Raw genomic sequence first — 20,360 nt, 5'->3', positions numbered from 1 at the left:
GAGGCCAAGTCACTGGATGGATTTTGCACGGGTTATTGATAGGGGATGATCAGCCATGATCACAATGAATGGCGGTGTTGGCTCGAAGGGCCGAATGGTCTCCTCCTGCACCTATTTTCTATGTTTCTTTGTACCTGGACTTTCAGAAAGCATTTGATAAGGTCCCACACAGGAGATTAGTGGGCAAAATTAGAGCACATGGTATTGGGGGTAGGGTACTGACACTGATAGAAAATTGATTGGCAGACAGGAAACAAAGAGAAGGGATTAACAGGTCCCTTTTAGAATGACAGGCAGTGACTAGTGGGGTACCGCAAGGCTCGGTGCTGGGACCGCAGCTATTTACAATTTACGTTAATGATTTAGATGAAGGGATTAAAAATAACATTGGCAAATTTGCAGATGACACAAAGCTGGATGGCAGTGTGAACTGAGGAGGATATTATGAGGATGCAGGTTGACTTGGACAGATTAGGTGAGGGGGCAGATGCATGGCAGATGTGGATAAATGTGAGGTTATCCACTGGTGGCAAAAACAGGAAGGCAGATTATTATCTGAATTATGTCAAGTTAGGAAAAGGGGAAACACAACAAGATCTAGGTGTCCTTGTTCATCAGTCACTGAAAGTAAGCATGCAGGTACAGCAGGCAGTGAAGAAAGCCAATGGCATGTTGGCCTTTATAACAACAATAGTTGTGTATGGGAGCAAAGAGATCCTTCTGCAGTTGTGCTGGGCCCTAGTGAGCCCACACCTGGAGTATTGTGTGCAGTTTTGGGTTCCAAATTTGAAGAAGGACATTCTTGCTATTGAGGGAGTGCAGGATAGGTTCACGAGGTTAATTCCTGGGGAAAAAAACGTTTTCACCCAGAGAGTTATGAATCTGGAATTCTCTGCCTCAGGAGGCAGTGGAATCCAATTGTCTGGATGTTTTTAAGAGAGAGTTAGATAAAGCTCAAAGAAAGCGGAGTCAAGGGATATGTGTTGAAGGCAGGAACGGGGTACTGATTGTGGATGTTCAGCCACGATTACAGTGAATATCTGTATGGCTCGAAGGGCCGAATGGCCTATTCCTGCACCTATTGTCTTTCACCCAATCCCCTCTGGCCCCTACAACCTCCTTCCCATCACTGTGACCCCTCCCCTTTAGACCCAACACCCCTCCCCCCTCTCCATGACCCCCTTCCCGTCTCCGAGACACCTCTGGCCATTCGCTCACCGAGGTATGCGTTCTTCATACTATCCCGATCAAATGTAGCGTTGATGAAGGTCTGGATGCCTGATCTCAATTGGTAGAGGCCTCCTGACCAATCGTAGGCTCCCACTGCCCCATACACTATGGAGTCCTGTAGGGGAGGGGGGAGAGGGAGGTGAGGGGGGAGAGGGAGGTGAGGGGGGAGAGGGAGGAGAGGGAGGAGAGGGGGAGAAACGGGACAAGGGGGATGGGGATGGGTGCGGGAAAAGACGGGAGGAGGGGAGAGAGAGAGGAGAGGTGAGGGGTGGAGAGTGAGGGAAGAGGGGAGTGGAATAATTTGGGGAGGGTGATCACTCTTTTCTCGCTCCCTCCCCTACCTACTCTCCCCTCACTCACTACTTCCCTCCCGAGGCATTCCCTTCTCTCCTCGCCCTTCCTCTCCTCACCAGACGCTCCCTTCTTTTTTCCCCTACTCTCCCCTCCCCTCCTTCACTCCCTCCCCTTCTGCAGTGCCCCCTCCTCCCTGTTCCCCACACCCTCTCCACATCATTCCCTATGCCACAGCGCTCCCTCATCTCTCTCCCCGGCCCACAGCACTGTCCTCTCCCACCCCTCTGCCCCTCCCACAACCTCTCCACTCCTGTCCCACAGTCCTCCCTCCCCTCCCCCTCTGTCACTCCCCTCCCCCCTCCCTCTCCTCTCCTACCTCCCATCCCCATCTCGGTCCCCTCTCCCCACTCTCCCCTCCCTCCGCACTCCCTCCTCTCCCTTCTCCTCTCCCCGCCCTCCCCTCCCTAATCCCCCCGCTCTCTCCCCTCTTCCCATCCCCCACACTACCTCCTCTCCCCTCTCCCTCCTCTCCCCGCCCCGTATCCCCACTCACCTCAGTCACCAGTGAACTGATCCCCTCTTGTGCCATCTCCAATTGGAAGGAACTCTCTCCTTTGTTTTCAGTCCCTGAGGGGATGGAGAGAGTGAGTGTCACACACGGGGGATGGAACAGCCTGGAACTCTGGCTCCATCATCTACATTAGTTCGTGTACTTCACATGCGCCATGTTAACTCTCTGCAATCTACAAGGCAGGAGAGTGGGGGAGAACTCTTCCTGCCCTGCTCTCCGCCTGTCACTGACTCCCCAGTGCCCGGGATAGACAATGGACAATAGGTGCACGAGTAGGCCATTCGGCCCTTCGAGCCAGCACCGCCATTCACTGTGCTCATGGCTGATCATCCACAATCAGTACCCCGTTCCTGCCTGCTCCCCATATACCTTGAGTCTGATATTATTAAGAGCTCTATCTAACTTTCTCTTGAAAGCATCCAGACAATTGGCCTCAACCGCCTTCTGAGGCTGAGAATTCCACAGATTCACAACTCTCTCGGTGAAAAATGTTTCCTCATCTCCGTTCTAAATGGCTTACCCCTTATTCTTAAACTGTGGCTCCTTGTTCTGAACTCCCCCAACATCGGAAACATGTTTCCTGCCTCTAGCGCGTCCAAACCCTTATGTTTCAATAAGATATCCTCTCATCCTTCTAAACTCCAGAGTGTACAAGCCCCAGCCGCTCCATTCAATCAACATATGACAGTCCCGCTGTCCCGGGAATTAACCTCATGGACCTACGCTGCACTCCCTCAATAGCAGCAATATCCCTCCTCAAATTTGGAGACCAAAACTGCACACAAATCGCCAGGTGTGGTCTCACTAGGGCCCTGTACAACTATTTGCTCCTATATTCAACTCCTCGTGTTATGAAGGCCAACATGTCATTAGCTTTCTTCACTGCCTGCTGTACATGCATGCTTGCTTTCAGTGAGTGATGAACAAGGACCCCCTGATCTCGTTGTACTTCCCCTTTTCCCAACTTGACACCATATAACCATATAACAATTACAGCACGGAAACAGGCCATCTCGGCCCTACAAGTCCGTGCCGAACAACTTTTTTTCCCTTAGTCCCACCTGCCTGCACTCATACCATAACCCTCCATTCCCTTCTCATCCATATGCCTATCCAATTTATTTTTAAATGATACCAACGATCCTGCCGCCACCACTTCCACTGGAAGCTCATTCCACACCGCTACCACTCTCTGAGTAAAGAAGTTCCCCCTCATGTTACCCCTAAAATTCTGTCCCTTAATTCTGAAGTCATGTCCTCTTGTTTGAATCTTCCCTATTCTCAAAGGGAAAAGCTTGATCACATCAACTCTGTCTATCCCTCTCATCATTTTAAAGACCTCTATCAAGTCCCCCCTTAACCTTCTGCGCTCCAGAGAATAAAGACCTAACTTATTCAACCTATCTCTGTAACTTAGTTGTTGAAACCCAGGCAACATTCTAGTAAATCTCCTCTGTACTCTCTCTATTTTGTTGACATCCTTCCTATAATTGGGCGACCAAAATTGTACACCATACTCCAGATTTGGTCTCACCAATGCCTTGTACAATTTTAACATTACATCCCAGCTTCTATACTCAATGCTCTGATTTATAAAGGCTAGCATACCAAAAGCTTTCTTTACCACCCTATCTATATGAGATTCCACCTTCAAGGAACTATGCACGGTTATTCCCAGATCCCTCTGTTCAACTGTATTCTTCAATTCCCTACCATTTATCATGTACGTCCTATTTTGATTTGTCCTGCCAAGGTGTAACACCTCACATTTATCAGCATTAAACTCCATCTGCCATCTTTCAGCCCATTTTTCCAAATGGCCTAAATCACTCTGTAGACTTTGGAAATCCTCTTCATTATCCACTAACTTGGTATCATCTGCATACTTACTAATCCAATTTACCACCCCTTCATCCAGATCATTGATATATATCTTCTTTTAGCTTTTCTAATTTCTTTCTTAAGAAATTTTTACATTCTTTATTCTCCTCAAGCACCTCATTTACTCCATGCTGCCTATAATTATTGTAGATCTCTCTCTTTTTCCAAATCAAGTGTCCAATTTCTCCTGAAAACCATGGCTCTTTCCAATTTTTACTATTTCCTTTCAACCGAACAGGGACATAAAAATTCTGTACTCTTAAAATGTCACGTTTAAATGTCCTCCATTTCTCTACTACATCCTTCGCCTAAAACAAAATGTCCCAATTCACTCCTTTTAAATCCTTTCGCATCTCCTCAAAGTTAGCCTTTCTCTAATCAAAAATCTCAACCCTTGGTCCAGATCTGACCTTAATTATATTGAATATTCCATAATTATATTGAAACTAATGGTATTGTGATCACTGGACCCGAAGTGCTCCCCAACACATACCTCCGCCACCTGACCTGTCTCATTTCCTAACAGGAGGTCCAGCACTGCCTCTTCTCTAGTAGGTACCTCTATGTATTGCTGCAAAAACTATCATGCACACATTTTACAAACTCCAAACCATCCAGCCCTTTTACAGAATGTGTTTCCCAGTCTATGTGTGGAAAATTGAAATCTCCCACAATCACTACCTTGTGCTTACTACTAATATCTGCAATCTCCTTACATATTTGCTCTTCCAATTCTCGCTCACCATTAGGCGGTCTATAATACACCACTATAAGTGTTGCTACCCCTTTCCCACTTCTCAGTTCCACCCAAATAGCCTCCCTAGACGAGCCCTCTAATCTATCCTGCCAAAGCACTGCTGTAATATTTTCCCTGACAAGCAATGCAACACCTCCACCTCTTGCCACTCAATCAATCAATCAATCAATCAACCTTTATTGTCATCTTGCAAGCAACAGTTGTACAGTGCAAAATGAAAAGACGTTTCCCAGGGAATACCGGAGCATCGCACATGAAATTTAAAACATTTCACACATAATAACACTAAAAACAATGCAGTCCCTGATGGAACAGTATAATTCTATCACACCTGAAGCAACAAAATCCTGGAATATTTAGTTTCCAATCACAGCCATTCTGCAACCACGTTTCACTGATCGCCACAACATCATACTTCCAGGTGTCAATCCAGGCTCTAAGCTCATCCACCTTTCTTACAATGCTCCTAGCATTAAAATATGCACATTTAAGAAACCCACCACCTCTTATTCTCTATTTATTATCTTTTTCTTCTTTCTCCCCTACATGTTGGGTCTGAGTGCTACCCTTCTCTGCCTCCTCACACACTGTCTACTAGCTTTCTCTATTTGAGTCCCTCCCCCCAACCGTTCTAGTTTAAAGTCTCCCCAGTAGCCTTTGCAAATCTCCCCGCCAGGATATTGGTCCCCCTCGGGTTCAAGTGCAACCTGTCCTTTTTGTACAGGTCACACCTTCCCCAAAAGAGATCCCAATGATCCAGAAACTTGAATCCCTGCCCTCTGTACCAGTCCCTCAGCCCTCAGATCAACTTTGGTCAGCTCATGGCTCCATAGTTCCCTTTGTTCAACTGTAATACTGACATTTCTGATTTCCCTTCTACCTCTCAAATTGTAGATTAAAGCCTATCATATTATGGTCACTACCTCCTAATGGCTCCTTTACCTCGAGTTCCCTTTTCAAATCCGGTTCATTACACAACACTAAGTCCAGAATTGCTTTCTCCCTGGTAGGCTCCAATACAAGCTGCTCTACGAATCCATCACGGAGGCCTTCCACAAACTCCCTTTCTTGAGGTCCAGAACCAACCTGATTTTCCCAGTCTACCTGAATGTTGAAATCTCCCATAACAACTGTAGCATTACCTTTGCAACATGCCAATTTTAACCCTATATCCAGGCTACTGTTTAGGGGCCTGTAGATAACTCCCATTACGGTATTTTTACCCTTACAATTCCCCAGTTCTATCCATACTGACTACATCTCCTGATTCTATGTCATCCCTCGCAAGGGACTGCATTTCATTCCTCACCAACAGAGCTACCCCACCCCCTCTGCCCACCTGTCTGTCTTTTCGATAGGACGTATATCCTTGAATATTCATGTCCCAGCCCTGGCCCTCTTGCAGCCATGTCTCTGTAATTCCCACAACATCATACTGAGCCTCAAGCTCATCCACTTCATTTCTAAGACTTTGTGCATTCATACATAATACTTTTAATCCATTACTCCCCTCACCTTTCACATCGATTCCTATTTCACTTGGCCATGCTCTCCTATCCCTTCCTGAGCTTTCTGCCCCATTGATTCTGGTGTCTTTCTTAACTTTTTAAATATTTCTTATATTCTCTTTCCCTTTAACTCTGAGGAAATATTATACAAATAGAACCGCTTGGCAAAGTGACTTTTATATAAGCTAGGTAAATTGCAAATGAAAAGTTTAAAGTTTTCCTGAACTGAAATAAAGTGCAAACAGACACATACACACAGGCAAAGATGAATCAAAACATGGAGGCCTGAACCGGAACCTGCTTAGCTTAGGTTATTGTTTGGGGCAATTATAGCACTGGAGGAAATTGTATTTGATATGGTTTTGTGTTGAAGAATGGGAAGCTGAATAAGGGGCCTCTTCTTAGGCCATCTGCTCTGTCTCTATGGCATATTTTTTAGCTCTATTTATTTTTTAATTTTTTTTATTACTATTGCACCTTATGCTTATAATAGTTCCAAAAACGTAGACCACGTCTTTTGGAAGTGGTCTGCTTTGCCTGCTAAGAGGAATCTCATCTCTTCCAGATGTAGTGTTTCAAACATATTTGATATCCACATTTTTATTGTTGGTGTAGGCGCATTTTTCCAGAATTTAAGTATGAGTTTTTTTCCCATTATTAGCCCGTAATTGAGTAAATTCTTCTGAAACACGTTTAGTTCAGGGTTACCTTCCGATATTCCAAAAATAATCCATTCTGGTTTTGGTACCAGTTTTATTTTAATTAATTTTGTAAAGATGTCAAATATTTCATTCCAGAATTTTTGTATTTTTGTACAAAAAACAAAAGAATGCGCTATGGTAGCTTCTTGACACAGACATTTATCACAGATGGGTGAGACATTAGGGAAGAGTTTATTTATTTTAGTTTTTGAATAATATAGTCCATGTAATGTTTTGAATTGGATGAGAGTATGTCGTACGTTGATCGAACATTTATGCACCTGTAGTAAGTGATTATCCCAGCTCTCTTTTGAAATTTTTATAGCTAATTCTTGTTCCCAGTCTCTTCTAATTCCATCAGTTGTGGGTATTTCTATGTTTAAGATGATGTTATATAAGTACGATATTAGATTCGCTGATTCCGCCTTTGTCTTCATTGCTTCATCCAGTAAGTCTGTAGGCATATTATGATAGTCTTTTGTGTATTTTTTCAGATAATCACGAATTTGAAGATATTTAAAATATTGATTATTTTTCAAATTATATTTCAGTTGTAGTTGTTGAAATGATAGTAATTTTCCCAATTCATACAGATCTCCGAGCGTTTTGATTCCCATTCTTTCCCATTGTATAAATGATTTGTCTATAATTGATGGTTTAAACAATGGATTATTAACTATTGGTATTAAAAGAGATAGGTTTCTTAATTTTAGGTTCTGTTTTATTTGTTTCCATGTTCTAATTGTGCTATGTATAATTGGATTTTTATTATAATTTTTGTTATTCAGATGTATTGGTGAGAGGAGAGTCGCTCCTATATTACACGGAGAGCAGTCCTCTCTTTCCATTACAATCCAGTCCACCTGCTGGGCAGAATTGTCCAGCAGGTGAATCATATTTTTAATATTTACTGCCCAATTATAATACATAAAGTTAGGGAGCGCTAGACCACCCAATTCTTTTCGTTTATTAAGGTGTGCTCTTTGTATTCTATGGGATTTATAATCCCATATAAAATTTGTAATATCTGAGTCCAATTTTTTGAAAAACTTTTTTGGGAGATATATAGGTATTGATTGAAATAGGTATAGGATTTGTGGTAGAAAGATCATTTTTATAGCGTTTATTCTGCCTATTAGGGACATCGGAAGTGTTTTCCAGAATTTAATCAAATTATTTAGTTTCTTAAGTAAGGGATTATAATTGGCTTTAAACATATCATGGTAGTTTCTAGTAATTTCAATTCCCAAATATTTGAATTTTTCTGTGGCTATTTTAAAGGGGAATTTCCAGAGGTGTGTTGAGTCTTTTGGTTTTATCGACATAATTTCACTTTTGTTCCAGTTTATTCTATATCCTGAGAAGGATCCAAAGTCCTCAATTAAATTTAATATGTTTGGTATACTAATTTGTGGTTTTGTGATGTACAATAGTACATCATCGGCGTATAAAGATATTATGTTATTTGAGTGTTTTGTATTATAACCATAAATATCCGGGTGTATTCTTATTTTTTCAGCAAGGGGTGACTTTTATATAAGCTAGGTAAATTGCAAAATAAAAGTTTAAAGTTTTCCTGAACCGAAATAAAGTGCAAACAGACACATACACACAGGCAAAGTTGAATCAAAACATGGAGGCCTGAACCGGAACCTGCTTAGCTTAGGTTATTGTTTGGGGCAATTATAGCACTGGATGAAATTGTATTTGATATGGCTTTGTGTTGAAGAATGGGAAGCTGAATAAGGGGCCTCTTCTTAGGCCATCTGCTCTGTCTCTATGGCATATTTTTGAGCTCTGAATGTGACATAAAGGTGAAGAGTTATGGCTTGTTTTGCTAGGTTTGAGACAGAATTCAAGGCTGAGAGATGATAGACTGCAGTTAGCCTTGGCTGTGTACAATTATAATGTGTGATAAGGAATAAGATGCAAGTGAAGGAATAGTTGCTTTGAGAAATAATTAGATTGAGGGAGTAGTTTATAGAAGGTTGAAGCAGATGGAATTCTGACGTAATGGTCTGAGATGTAGTCTCTTGTGTTCTGCCTGGTACATGAGATTGGAAATCCTACTTCCCGATAACAGGAAAGGCACCAAACTCATATTAACTAAATTGACAGATTTACGACCCATGTATCTTTGGATGGGAGATGGAAATGTGCGTTTTGAACTTAGAAACTGTAATTCAGCAAACTTATATAATTAATGTTTTAAAGACTTAGGTAATGGTATTTCAAAATGTGTAAAATTATAGTAACACCAATTATGAAATGTATTGTCTTAGTAGAAAGGTACACTTTAGACTTATAGAAATTGTTTAGATTTATAGAAATATATTTTCTCTTGGTATAGAAAGTGTGTATGACTTGTGTGATCATTGTGTTATATACGTATCTTGTTATTTTAGGAGTGGTCTTTCATAAGAGCCTACTGGGGTTTTGCTGTGTTGAAATAAAATAATTCTAAAACAGTTATAAAGCACAGTTAAACGAAGGCTGTAATGAGGCCAGGGAAGGGGGGTCATGTGACTGATGTTGTAAATCACCAGAAGGACTCAGATGATTGGTTACTAGCTTGTCATACTCTCTGTATCTGAAATGTGTAATACCTATATAAATGCCATGAGTTGGTATCAAAGTTACTCCTCTCTGGACCCGCCCCAGAGCATCAGCTCTGTGTTGGAAGGTTCAAGAGACTAGTCTCAGCTGAATAAAGAATTGTTTTAACAGCAACAAGTGTTTGAGTCAAGTTGACTTTAGATTGAAAGAACTCAATTTAACAACTCCATCATTTTATGTCCAGTTTGGCTCCTCCCCCTCCCCCCCCCCCCCACCCCACTATTTAGTTTAGGGATAAGTGGTCACCTTCGATGGCGAAGATCTTCTCCTGCAGCTGGTTCTGGATCTGGTCCAGGGCCTGGAAGTTTCCCACCTGGAACACGTTCCCACTCTCGGATGCAATGGTCTGTAGCTGCGCCTTGGCATTCGTGTCGCTGAAGGCCGAGCCCACCTGTGGGAGGTCACAGGACAAGGGTCGCGTACTCACCCCTCACCATCTGGGCAAACGGCAGGGATGGGGGAGTGTAGAGACTAACAGAAGCCACTGGATAAAGTGGCCCATGGGAGGCATGTCAAAGTTGTGCACAAGATAAAGGCAGAAGTAGCCGGGATATGTTGGCCAGTGCGGGCATGTTGGGCCGAAGGGCCTGTTTCCACACTATTACTCATGGACGCTACCCTCTGCAACTTTGAACTTCCTGTCAATGCAGTTGTTTACCCCCAGATTTGGGAAATGGAGAACCAGAGGATACAGGTTGAAGGTGAGGGGGGACAGGTCTAACATGAACCTGAGGGGCAAACTCTTCACACAGGTGGGCGGATGTAACAAGCGGTCAGGCGATTCTGTGGACACAGTCAGGAGACCCGGATGGTAGTTTGCCTCCCTGGTGCCAGGGTCTGGGATGTGACTGAACGCGTCCAAGATATCCTGAAATCAGAGGGAGAGGAGCCTGAGGTCGTGGTACATATAGGTACCAATGACATAGGTAGAACAAGATGGTATGTTATGTTAGCATTCATAGCAAATAAGTTGAGTTTAGGAGCAGGGAGGTTCTACTGCAGTTGTACAGGGTCTTGGTGAGACCACACCTGGAGTATTGTGTACAGTTTTGGTCTCATAATCTGAGGAAGGACATTCTTGCCATAGAGGGAGTACAGAGAAGGTTCACCAGACTGATTCCTGGGATGTCAGGACTTTCATATGAAGAAAGACTGGATAGACTTGGCTTGTACTCGCTAGAATTTAGAAGATTGAGGAGGGATCTTATAGAAACTTACAAAATTCTTAAGGGGTTAGACAGGCTAAATGCAGGAAGATTGTTCCCGATGTTGGGAAAGTCCAGAACAAGGGGTCACTGTTTAAGGATAAAGGGGAAATCTTTTAGGACTGAGATTAGAAAAACATTTTTTACACAGAGCGTGGTGAATCTCTGGAATTCTCTGCCACAGAATGTAGTCGAGGCCAGTTCATTGGCTATATTTAAGAGGGAGTTAGATGTGGCCCTTGTGGCTAAAGGGATCAGGGAATATGGAGAGAAAGCAGGTACAGGATACTGAGTTGGATGATCAGCGATGATCATATTGAATGGCGGTGCAGGTTCGATGGGCCGAATGGCCCACTCCTGCACCTATGTTTCTATATGTTTCTAAGAGAAGAGGTCCTGAAAGGAGAATTTAGGGAGTTAGGAGGAGAGTTAAGGAGAAGGACCAAAAAAGTAACGATCTCAGGATTACTGCCTGTGCCACGCGACAATGACAGTAGGAATAGAAAGAGGTGGGGGATAAATGCGTGGCTGAGGGACTGGTGCAGTGGGCAGGAAATCAAGTTTCTGGATCATTGGGACCTCTTTTTGGAAAGGTGTGACCTGTACAAAAAGGACGGGTTGCACTTGAACCCGAGGGGGACCAATATCCTGGCGGGGAGATTTGCAAAGGCTACTGGGGAGACTTTAAACTAGAACGGTTGGGGGGAGGGACTCAAATAGAGAAAGCTAGTAGACAGTGTGTGAGGCAGGGGCAGAGAAGGGAAGCACTTGGACCCAAAATGTAGGGGAGAAAGAAGAAAAAGATAATAAACAGAGAATAAGAGGGGGTGGGTTTCTTAAATGTGTATATTTTAATGCCAGGAGCATTGTAAGATATGTGGTTAGAGCCTGGATTGACACCTGGAAGTATGATGTTGTGGTGATCAGTGAAACATGGTTGCAGGATGGCTGTGATTGGAAACTAAATATTCCAGGATTTCGTTACTTCAGGTGTGATAGAATTGGAGGGGCAAGAGGTGGAGGTGTTGCATTGCTTGTCAGGGAAGATATTACAACAGTGCTTTGGCAGGATAGATTAGAGGGCTCGTCTAGGGAGGCTATTTGAGTGGAACTGAAAGATGGGAAAGGTGTAGCAACACTTATAGGGGTGTATTATAATGGGGAGCAAGAATTGGAAGAGCAAACATTTAAGGAGATAGCAGATATTAGTGGTAAGCACAAGGTAGTGATTGTGGGAGGTTTCAATTTTCCACACATATACTGCGAAACACATTCTGTAAATGGGCTGGATGGTTTGGAGTTTATAAAATGTGTGTAGGATAGTTTTTTGCAGCAATACATAGAGGTACCTACTAGAGAAGGGGCAGTGCTGGACCTCCTGTTAGGAAATTAGACAGATCAGGTTGCGGAGGTATGCGTTAGGGAGCACTTCGGGTCCAGTGATCACAATATCATTAGTTTCAATATAATTATGGAGAAGGTCAGAACTGGACCTAGGGTTGAGATTTTTGATTGGATAAAGACTAACTTTGAGGAGATGCGAAAGGATTGAAAAGGAGTGAATTGGGACATTTTGTTTTATGGGAAAGATGTAGAAGGGAAATGGAGGACATTTAAAGATGAAATTTTAAGAGTACAGAATCTTTATGTCACTGTTCGGTTGAAAAGAAATAGTAAAAATTGGAAAGAGCCATGATTTTCAAGGGAAATTGGAGGCGATTCTGAAAAAGAGAGATCTACAATAATTATAGGCAGCATGGAGTAAATGAGGAGGAGTATAAAGAATGTAAAAAGAATCTTAAGAAAGAAATTAGAAAAGCTAAAAGAAGATATGAGGTTGCTTTGGCAAGTAAGGTGAAAGTAAATCCAAAGGGGTTCTACAGCTATATTAATAGCAAAAGGATAACGAGGGATAAAATTGGTCCATTAGAGAGTCAGAGTGGACAGCTATCTGCAGAGCCAATAGAGATGGGGGGATATTGAACAATTTATTTTCTTCGGAATTCACCACGGAGAAGGATATTGAATTATGTGAGGTAAGGGAAACAAGTAGTGTAGCTCTGGAAAATATGAGATTCAAAGAAGAGGAAGTACTGACACATTTGAAAAATATAAAAGTTGATAAGTCTCCAGGTCCTGACAGGATATTCCCTAGGACATTGAGGGAAATAGCAGGGGCTATGACAGAAATATTTCAAATGTCATTTGTAACGGGAATGGTGCCGGAGGATTGGCGTACTGCGCATGTTGTTCCATTGTTTAAAAAGGGTTCTGAGAGTAAACCTAGCAATTTTACTTCGGAGTCACGTGAGTGACTACGTGAAGAAGGCCGTCATCCCACTTGGCGCGTCATTACATTGACTCGCTTTGCACAAACGAGCCGACTGGCGGCAGCATTCGCGCTGTCCAGCGGTAAGTTTTAACGAACAAGGTAAGTTTTAAACTTACCTCTGGAATTGTTTTTTGTGTTGCAGGAAACTCATTTTCAGAGTTTGCCTGCTGAATTGGGGGCGAAGACGGGACGGGCCGCGGGTAAAACTGGACCGCGGGAACCCCAGACACGGATAGGGAATCCCAGTCATGACCTCAGGGATACGCGGAAATGGACCGCGGGACCCGCTACGGAGACCACGGCAGTGCGAGTAGCGGGTGGCGGTCGAAATTCGCCTCTCGAATTGCTGGCAGTGGTGCCAGCAGCGTCGGCCTGGTGCCGACATCAACCAAAACAGCCATTCAAGGATAGTTATAAAAATATATCTCCACTCTGCGGAGGGGAGCATATGGAAGAGGCCCATTCATTTAAACTTAACGGGCCAGGAGTACCTAGGCAAACTCAATTGGAGGGTTAGCCACTATATTCTCTCTCTCTCTGAGGCAGGGAGCACAAGGAGAAAGCCCGCAAACAAGTCGGGTCAGGAGGATTCCGGATGGAGAGGATTCCCTCCTTCATGGGTAACGTGATTAAACGTTCAAACCCACATGGAGCACCTGATGGAGAAGTGCTCCACAATGATATGTTCCAAAGGAGGGAGTTATCAGCCCGGGTATTATGGAGAAGCCGCAGGCAGCAGCACCTGTTTCAGGGCTGCACAAATGTCGTCTGCTCCAAGAAAGGAGCATCCAGGTTCAGTTTTCAGTCTGACCCAAAGTAAAGAACCCGACATAGGTCCGCTGGAGGGGCCATGTCAACGCAGGTATCCTCAGGGGCCTGCGGCAGCACCTGTTTCAGGGCGGCCTATGAATTCACTCTCTGTGGAGGGGAGTGCGAGTGGTCAGTAGGTAACTGATCTCGAATTTAGCGTATGAACATACTGGAAGAACATGCGAATGGCCTCAAGAGACTCGCTAACAAAGGGTTTGCTACCGGAAGAGTTGGTCTCCAGGCTTTGGCAGAATACCCAGAAGGGGCCAGAGTTCTAACGCTACAAGTGCCAACAAAGGAACAGTGCTATCAGGGTGACATTGGAGGGCGAAATCCAGGTAATGAAACCAGCCGCAGAATCCTCTCTTCAGGTAAGACCAGAAGAAAGAAGCTAAAGCTGTCGGACTGATCAAGGTACCAATGACGAGCAAAGCTTCATCAGTAAGCAACAACACACACACACCTCCATAGGGGGTAAACGGTTCACTGAAGCCGGTGGTTGCTTGAAAGCTTGGCACGGGAATATGACCAAAGTCGTCTTTCAAGGCAGAATCAGAGTTATGGCCAGAATTGTCTTCAAGGCAGGCTCAGTATGATGAGGGCTCAGACCTAGACCCAAGCAGGGGTCAGGAGAAACATGGAATCTACACACCCTACCAGTCCTACTCCCCTATCAAGGAGAGAAAAGGAAACCGCAACAGCGGCCTTTGGGCTTACCACAAGACCACCGGTAGCCATGGAGGTAGGTGGGTCTGGGTTTACTGAAACAAGGGATTGTGGATCAGTTACATGTTGGTAATCTTACTCTTGTGTTTTTGTTCAAAATGACAATGAAACAGATAATAACGTGATTACTCTCACTGCACACATACATAGGTTCCAAGCAGACTTGGAATTGGGACTGGAGTTGTCTTCGAGGCAGGCCCAGTATTATGGGCAGGATTGCTTTTCAGGACAGGTGACAGATGGAGGATGTCACTTCATCCAGGGTTAACTCGTATGTGCAGTACAGACTTTCAGAAAAGTTAATTTTGTTACGGTCTAACAACTGGATTGGAGAGAGAGAGTGGACAGCTAGCTGCAGAGCCAAAAGAGATGGGGGAGATATTGAACAATTTATTTTCTTCGGTATTCACCAAGGAGAAGGATATTGAATTATGTGAGGTAAGGGAAACTAGTAGAGCAGCTATGGATACTATGAGTTTCAAAGTAAAAGAAGTACTGACACTTTTGAAAAATATAAAAGTGGATAAGTCTCCAGGTCCTGACAGGATATTCCCTAGGACATTGAGAGAAGTTAGTGTAGAAATAGCCGGGGCTATGACAGAAATATTTCAAATGTCATTAGAAACGGGAATAGTCCCCGAGGATTGGCGTACTGCGCATGTTGTTCCATTGTTTAAAAAGGGTTCTAAGAGTAAACCTAGCAATTATAGACCTGTTAGTTTGACTTCAGTGGTGGGCAAATTAATGGCAAAGATATTTAGAGATAATATATATAAGCATCTGGATAAACAGGGTCTGATTAGGAACAGTCAACATGGATTTGTGCCTGGAAGGTCATGTTTGACTAATCTTCTTGAATTTTTTGAAGAGGTTACTAGGGAAATTGACGAGGGTAAAGCAGTGGATGTTGTCAATATGGACTTTAGTAAGGCCTTTGACAAGGTTCCTCATGGAAGGTTGGTTAAGAAGGTTCAACTGTTGGGTATAAATGCAGGAGTAGCAAGATGGATTCAACAGTGGCTGAATGGGAGAAGCCAGAGGGTAATGGTGGATGGCTGTTTGTCAGGTTGGAGGCAGGTGACTAGTGGGGTGCCTCAGGGATCTGTGTTAGGTCCTTTGTTGTTTGTCATGTACATCAATGATCTGGATGAAGGTGTGGTAAATTGGATTAGTAAGTATGCAGATGACACCAAGATAGGGGGTGTTGTGGATAATGAAGAGGATTTCCAAAGTCTACAGAGTGATTTAGGCCATTTGGAAGAATGGGCTGAAAGATGGCAGATGGCGTTTAATGCTGATAAATGTGAGGTGCTACACCTTGGCAGGACAAATCAAAATAGGACGTACATGGTAAATGGTAGGGAATTGAAGAATACAGTTGAACAGAGGGATCTGGGAATAACCGTGCATAGTTGCTTGAAGGTGGAATCTCATATAGATAGGGTGGTAAAGAAAGCTTTTGGTATGCTAGCCTTTATAAATCAGAGCATTGAGTATAGAAGCTGGGATGTAATGTTAAAATTGCACAAGGCATTGGTGAGACCAAATCTGGAGTATGGTGTACAATTTTGGTCGCCCAATTATAGGAAGGATGTCAACAAAATAGAGAGAGTACAGAGGAGATTTACTAGAATGTTGCCTGGGTTTCAGCAACTAAGTTACAGAGATAGGTTGAATAAGTTAGGTCTTTATTCTCTGGAGCGCAGAAGGTTAAGGGGGGACTTGATAGAGGTCTTTAAAATGATGAGAGGGATAGACAGAGTTGATGTGATCAAGCTTTTCCCTTTGAGAATAGGGAAGATTCAAACAAGAGGACATGACTTCAGAATTAAGGGACAGAAGTTTAGAGGTAACATGAGGGGGAACTTCTTTACTCAGAGAGTGGTAGCAGTGTGGAATGAGCTTCCAGTGGAAGTGGTGGCGGCAGGTTCGTTGGTATCATTTAAAAATAAATTGGATAGGCATATGGATGAGAAGGGAATGGAGGGTTATGGTATGAGTGCAGGCAGGTGGGACTAAGGGAAAAATGTTGTTCGGCACGGACTTGTAAGGCCGAGATGGCCTGTTTCCGTGCTGTAATTGTTATATGGTTATATGGTTAAATGTTTTATAGGAGCTATATGGCAAGCATCAATCTCAAAGATGCATGCTATGCAGTTTCCCATTCACTGGAATCGCCAGAGATATTGAAATTTACCTGGATGGGGCTATAATAACAGTTAAAGCATTGTAAAATAGGCTAACTACAGTTCCCAGGTTTATTTACTAAATTTCCAAACGGAGCTTGGGCTGCTCAGAGCTCAAGAACATTTGTTATCATTTATCTGGAATTTTTTTGTTTATTGAACAGTTTCTTTTCTTCGGTATTCACCAAGGAGAAGGATATTGAATTATGTGAGGTAAGGGAAACAAGTAGAGTAGCTATGGAAACTATGAGGATCAAAGAAGAGGAAGTACTGACACTTTTGAGAAATATAAAAGTGGATAAGTCTCCAGGTCCGGACAGGATATTCCCTAGGACATTGAGGGAAGTTAGTGTAGAAATAGCAGGGGCTATGGCAGAAATATTTCAAATGTCATTAGAAACGGGAATAGTGCCGGAGGATTGGCGTACTGCGCATGTTGTTCCATTGTTTAAAAAGGGGTCTAAGAGTAAACCTAGCAATTATAGACCTATTAGTTTGACGTCAGTGGTGGGCAAATTAATGGAAAGAATACTTAGAGATAATATATATAAGCATCTGGATAAACAGGGTCTGATTAGGAACAGTCAACATGGATTTGTGCCTGGAAGGTCATGTTTAACTAATCTTCTTGAATTTTTTGAAGATGTTACTCGGGAAATTGATGAGGGTAAAGCAGTGGATGTTGTGTATATGGACTTCAGTAAGGCCTTTGACAAGGTTCCTCATGGAAGGTTGGTTAAGAAGGTTCAATGGTTGGGTATTAATGGTGGAGTAGCAAGATGGATTCAACAGTGGCTGAATGGGAGATGCCAGAGAGTAATGGTGGATGGTTGTTTGTCAGGTTGGAGGCCAGTGACGAGTGGGGTGCCACAGGGATCTGTGTTGGGTCCACTGTTGTTTGTCATGTACATCAATGATCTGGACGATGGTGTGGTAAATTGGATTAGTAAGTATGCAGATGATACTAAGATAGGTGGGGTTGCGGGTAATGAAGAAGAGTTTCAAAGTCTACAAAGAGATTTATGCCAGTTGGAAGAGTGGGCTGAAAGATGGCAGATGGAGTTTAATGCTGATAAGTGTGAGGTGCTACATCTTGGCAGGACAAATCAAAATAGGACGTACATGGTAAATGGTAGGGAATTGAAGAATGTAGGTGAACAGAGGGATCTGGGAATAACTGTGCACAGTTCCATGAAAGTGGAATCTCATGTAGATAGGGTGGTAAAGAAAGCTTTTGGTGTGCTGGCCTTTATAAATCAGAGCATTGAGTATAGAAGTTGGGATGTAATGTTAAAATTGTACAAGGCATTGGTGAGGCCAATTCTGGAGTATGGTGTACAATTTTGGTCGCCTAATTATAGGAAGGATGTCAACAAAATAGAGAGAGTACAGAGGAGATTTACTAGAATGTTGCCTGGGTTTCAGCAACTAAGTTACAGAGAAAGGTTGAACAAGTTAGGGCTTTATTCTTTGGAGCGCAGAAGGTTAAGGGGGGACTTGATAGAGGTTTTTAAAATGATGAGAGGGATAGACAGAGTTGACGTGGAAAAGCTTTTCCCACTGAGAGTAGGGAAGATTCAAACAAGGGGACATGACTTGAGAATTAAGGGACTGAAGTTTAGGGGTAACATGAGGGGGAACTTCTTTACTCGGAGAGTGGTAGCTGTGTGGAATGAGCTTCCAGTGAAGGTGGTGGAGGCAGGTTCGTTTTTATCATTTAAAAATAAATTGGATAGTTATATGGATGGGAAAGGAATGGAGGGTTATGGTCTGAGCGCAGGTATATGGGACTAGGGGAGATTATGTGTTCGGCACGGACTAGAGGGGTCGAGATGGCCTGTTTCCGTGCTGTAATTGTTATATGGTTATATGGTTATGTTAAACGCTGGGTTTTGCTAAAAATTAACTGTTATAGGCCCAAACTATATTTGAAGAATCAGGGTCCCACCCACCCAGTTAAATTTGTTGATACCAATCAGAACTACTGATTATTGGGATTAACATTTAACAATCAACTAACAAGGGATTCCGCCCTGGAGCAAGAGATGCAATTAACAGAAGCCTGTAACAACCTCGTTGGTTATTAAGCAGCTTTCTATTTATCAAGTTGTAGTTGACAATATAGCAGCTGTGTATCAGCGGTACAAATTAGGCTTTGCATTACCTGAAGTTAAAACATGCAAAGAATTAACCTCTCTAGTACCATATAGGTCATTACAAATAAACCTATGCTATTCTCAGCTGAAGCTACCGAAATCACGATGGTGGCAGTATTCAGCATTGCTCCAGTATTTTCGGTCGGGTATACTTAGTATTATAAATTGATGCTAGTGCTCAAAGATGAGAGGTATGGTATGCCATCTCCAGTTACGGATGCGGATGTGGGTTACATAAGGTACCAATTTTCGGTAATTGGTATCAACTACCTGTAACTTGGTGCATTCTATACGTTAAAGGTTATTATAAGAATGTGCACAATCTGCATGCTCAACTCCAAGTTGATACACTATGAGGGTGGCATATGTTAGTCACATGGGTGCTATGAAGTTTAAATATCCTGCGATATTTACCTAATCTTATTTTGAAACTACTGTCTCATGTGAAATCTATGAAACACAGGATGGATGTTGGACTACAAAGTATTTAATGTCATTTTGATGGAACATCGAATATCGATATATTTACATACAGGCTTATTTACCAGCTGCAAAACATGTGGCATACAGTGGCAAAAGATACATTATCGCCACTTGGTGGAGGAATTATTGCATGTGTGTTTTCTCCATTCTGCCTCATCAGTGGGGTTTTGCAATTTATCCAGCAAGACACCGCTTCAGGCCTCAATCTGCCTGACTGACATACGCAGCCATGGTTCCCGCTAATATAGGGAATCATATGGAACCTATATGGTTATTCAAAGCATAAAACTTGTTGGTACAGCCTGTGACTCGGGAGACCAGCATCTGCATGATACATCAAGTCATTGACTTGAAGACTCCGAGACGATTTCCTGCGCCGCGGGTTGTCAGACAAATCCGTGGAGTGCTCACTGCAGAATGCAGGATATCATCAAAAAGAGGCAGGACATCTCCATTTCAGCAGATGGGAAACTGTTTTAGCTGAATACACATGTTACATGCTATACAGCACGAATAACTGATGTCCTAGAGTTCATTTCTTATGAGTCTTTGACAATACTCAGTTACAGTGCCATTATACGGTGCAAACGTGCTTCTCATCATATTTGCTGCAGCAAGTGGAACCCACTCTGTCGGGCCTCACCCTCTGATATCCAGAATTATATAGGATATCTTAACACAAGTTCTCCCAGGCCCAGTAACATGGGAGTATGGGACATGACGTAATGTAAACATTAATTCAGCAGGGGTCTCCAGCAACATCCTTATCTCAAGCTGGCTCTCAAAAGGTAATAATCCTCATGGCACTGGCCTCATCCAGTCACGACATAAATTACGACTGGACAGGGTGATTACATATGTTAATAACATAATATATTATGTTTTGATTTAATAAACCAGAGCT

The 20,360-nt window shown here is 43.0% G+C and overlaps 1 protein-coding gene across 1 annotated transcript in view; it reads right to left on the bottom strand.

The window, feature by feature from the left end:
* LOC116989739 (integrin alpha-D-like) overlaps window positions 1-20,360 on the bottom strand; it is a 91,060-nt gene that overhangs the window by 56,641 nt on the left and 14,059 nt on the right. Inside the window, exons 4-6 of the mRNA XM_033047332.1 lie at window positions 9,805-9,949; window positions 2,078-2,151; window positions 1,219-1,345 (exon numbers count right to left, since the gene is read on the bottom strand). Coding sequence (XP_032903223.1) covers window positions 1,219-1,345; window positions 2,078-2,151; window positions 9,805-9,949 — 346 coding nt within the window. The remainder of the gene's footprint in view (window positions 1-1,218; window positions 1,346-2,077; window positions 2,152-9,804; window positions 9,950-20,360) is intronic.

Source organism: Amblyraja radiata, chromosome 29 (genome assembly GCF_010909765.2).
Source record: "Amblyraja radiata isolate CabotCenter1 chromosome 29, sAmbRad1.1.pri, whole genome shotgun sequence".
Lineage (NCBI taxonomy): Eukaryota > Metazoa > Chordata > Chondrichthyes > Rajiformes > Rajidae > Amblyraja > Amblyraja radiata.
The sequence above is the reverse complement of the archived record's forward strand: the minus strand, read 5'-3'. Positions and strand labels throughout refer to the sequence as shown.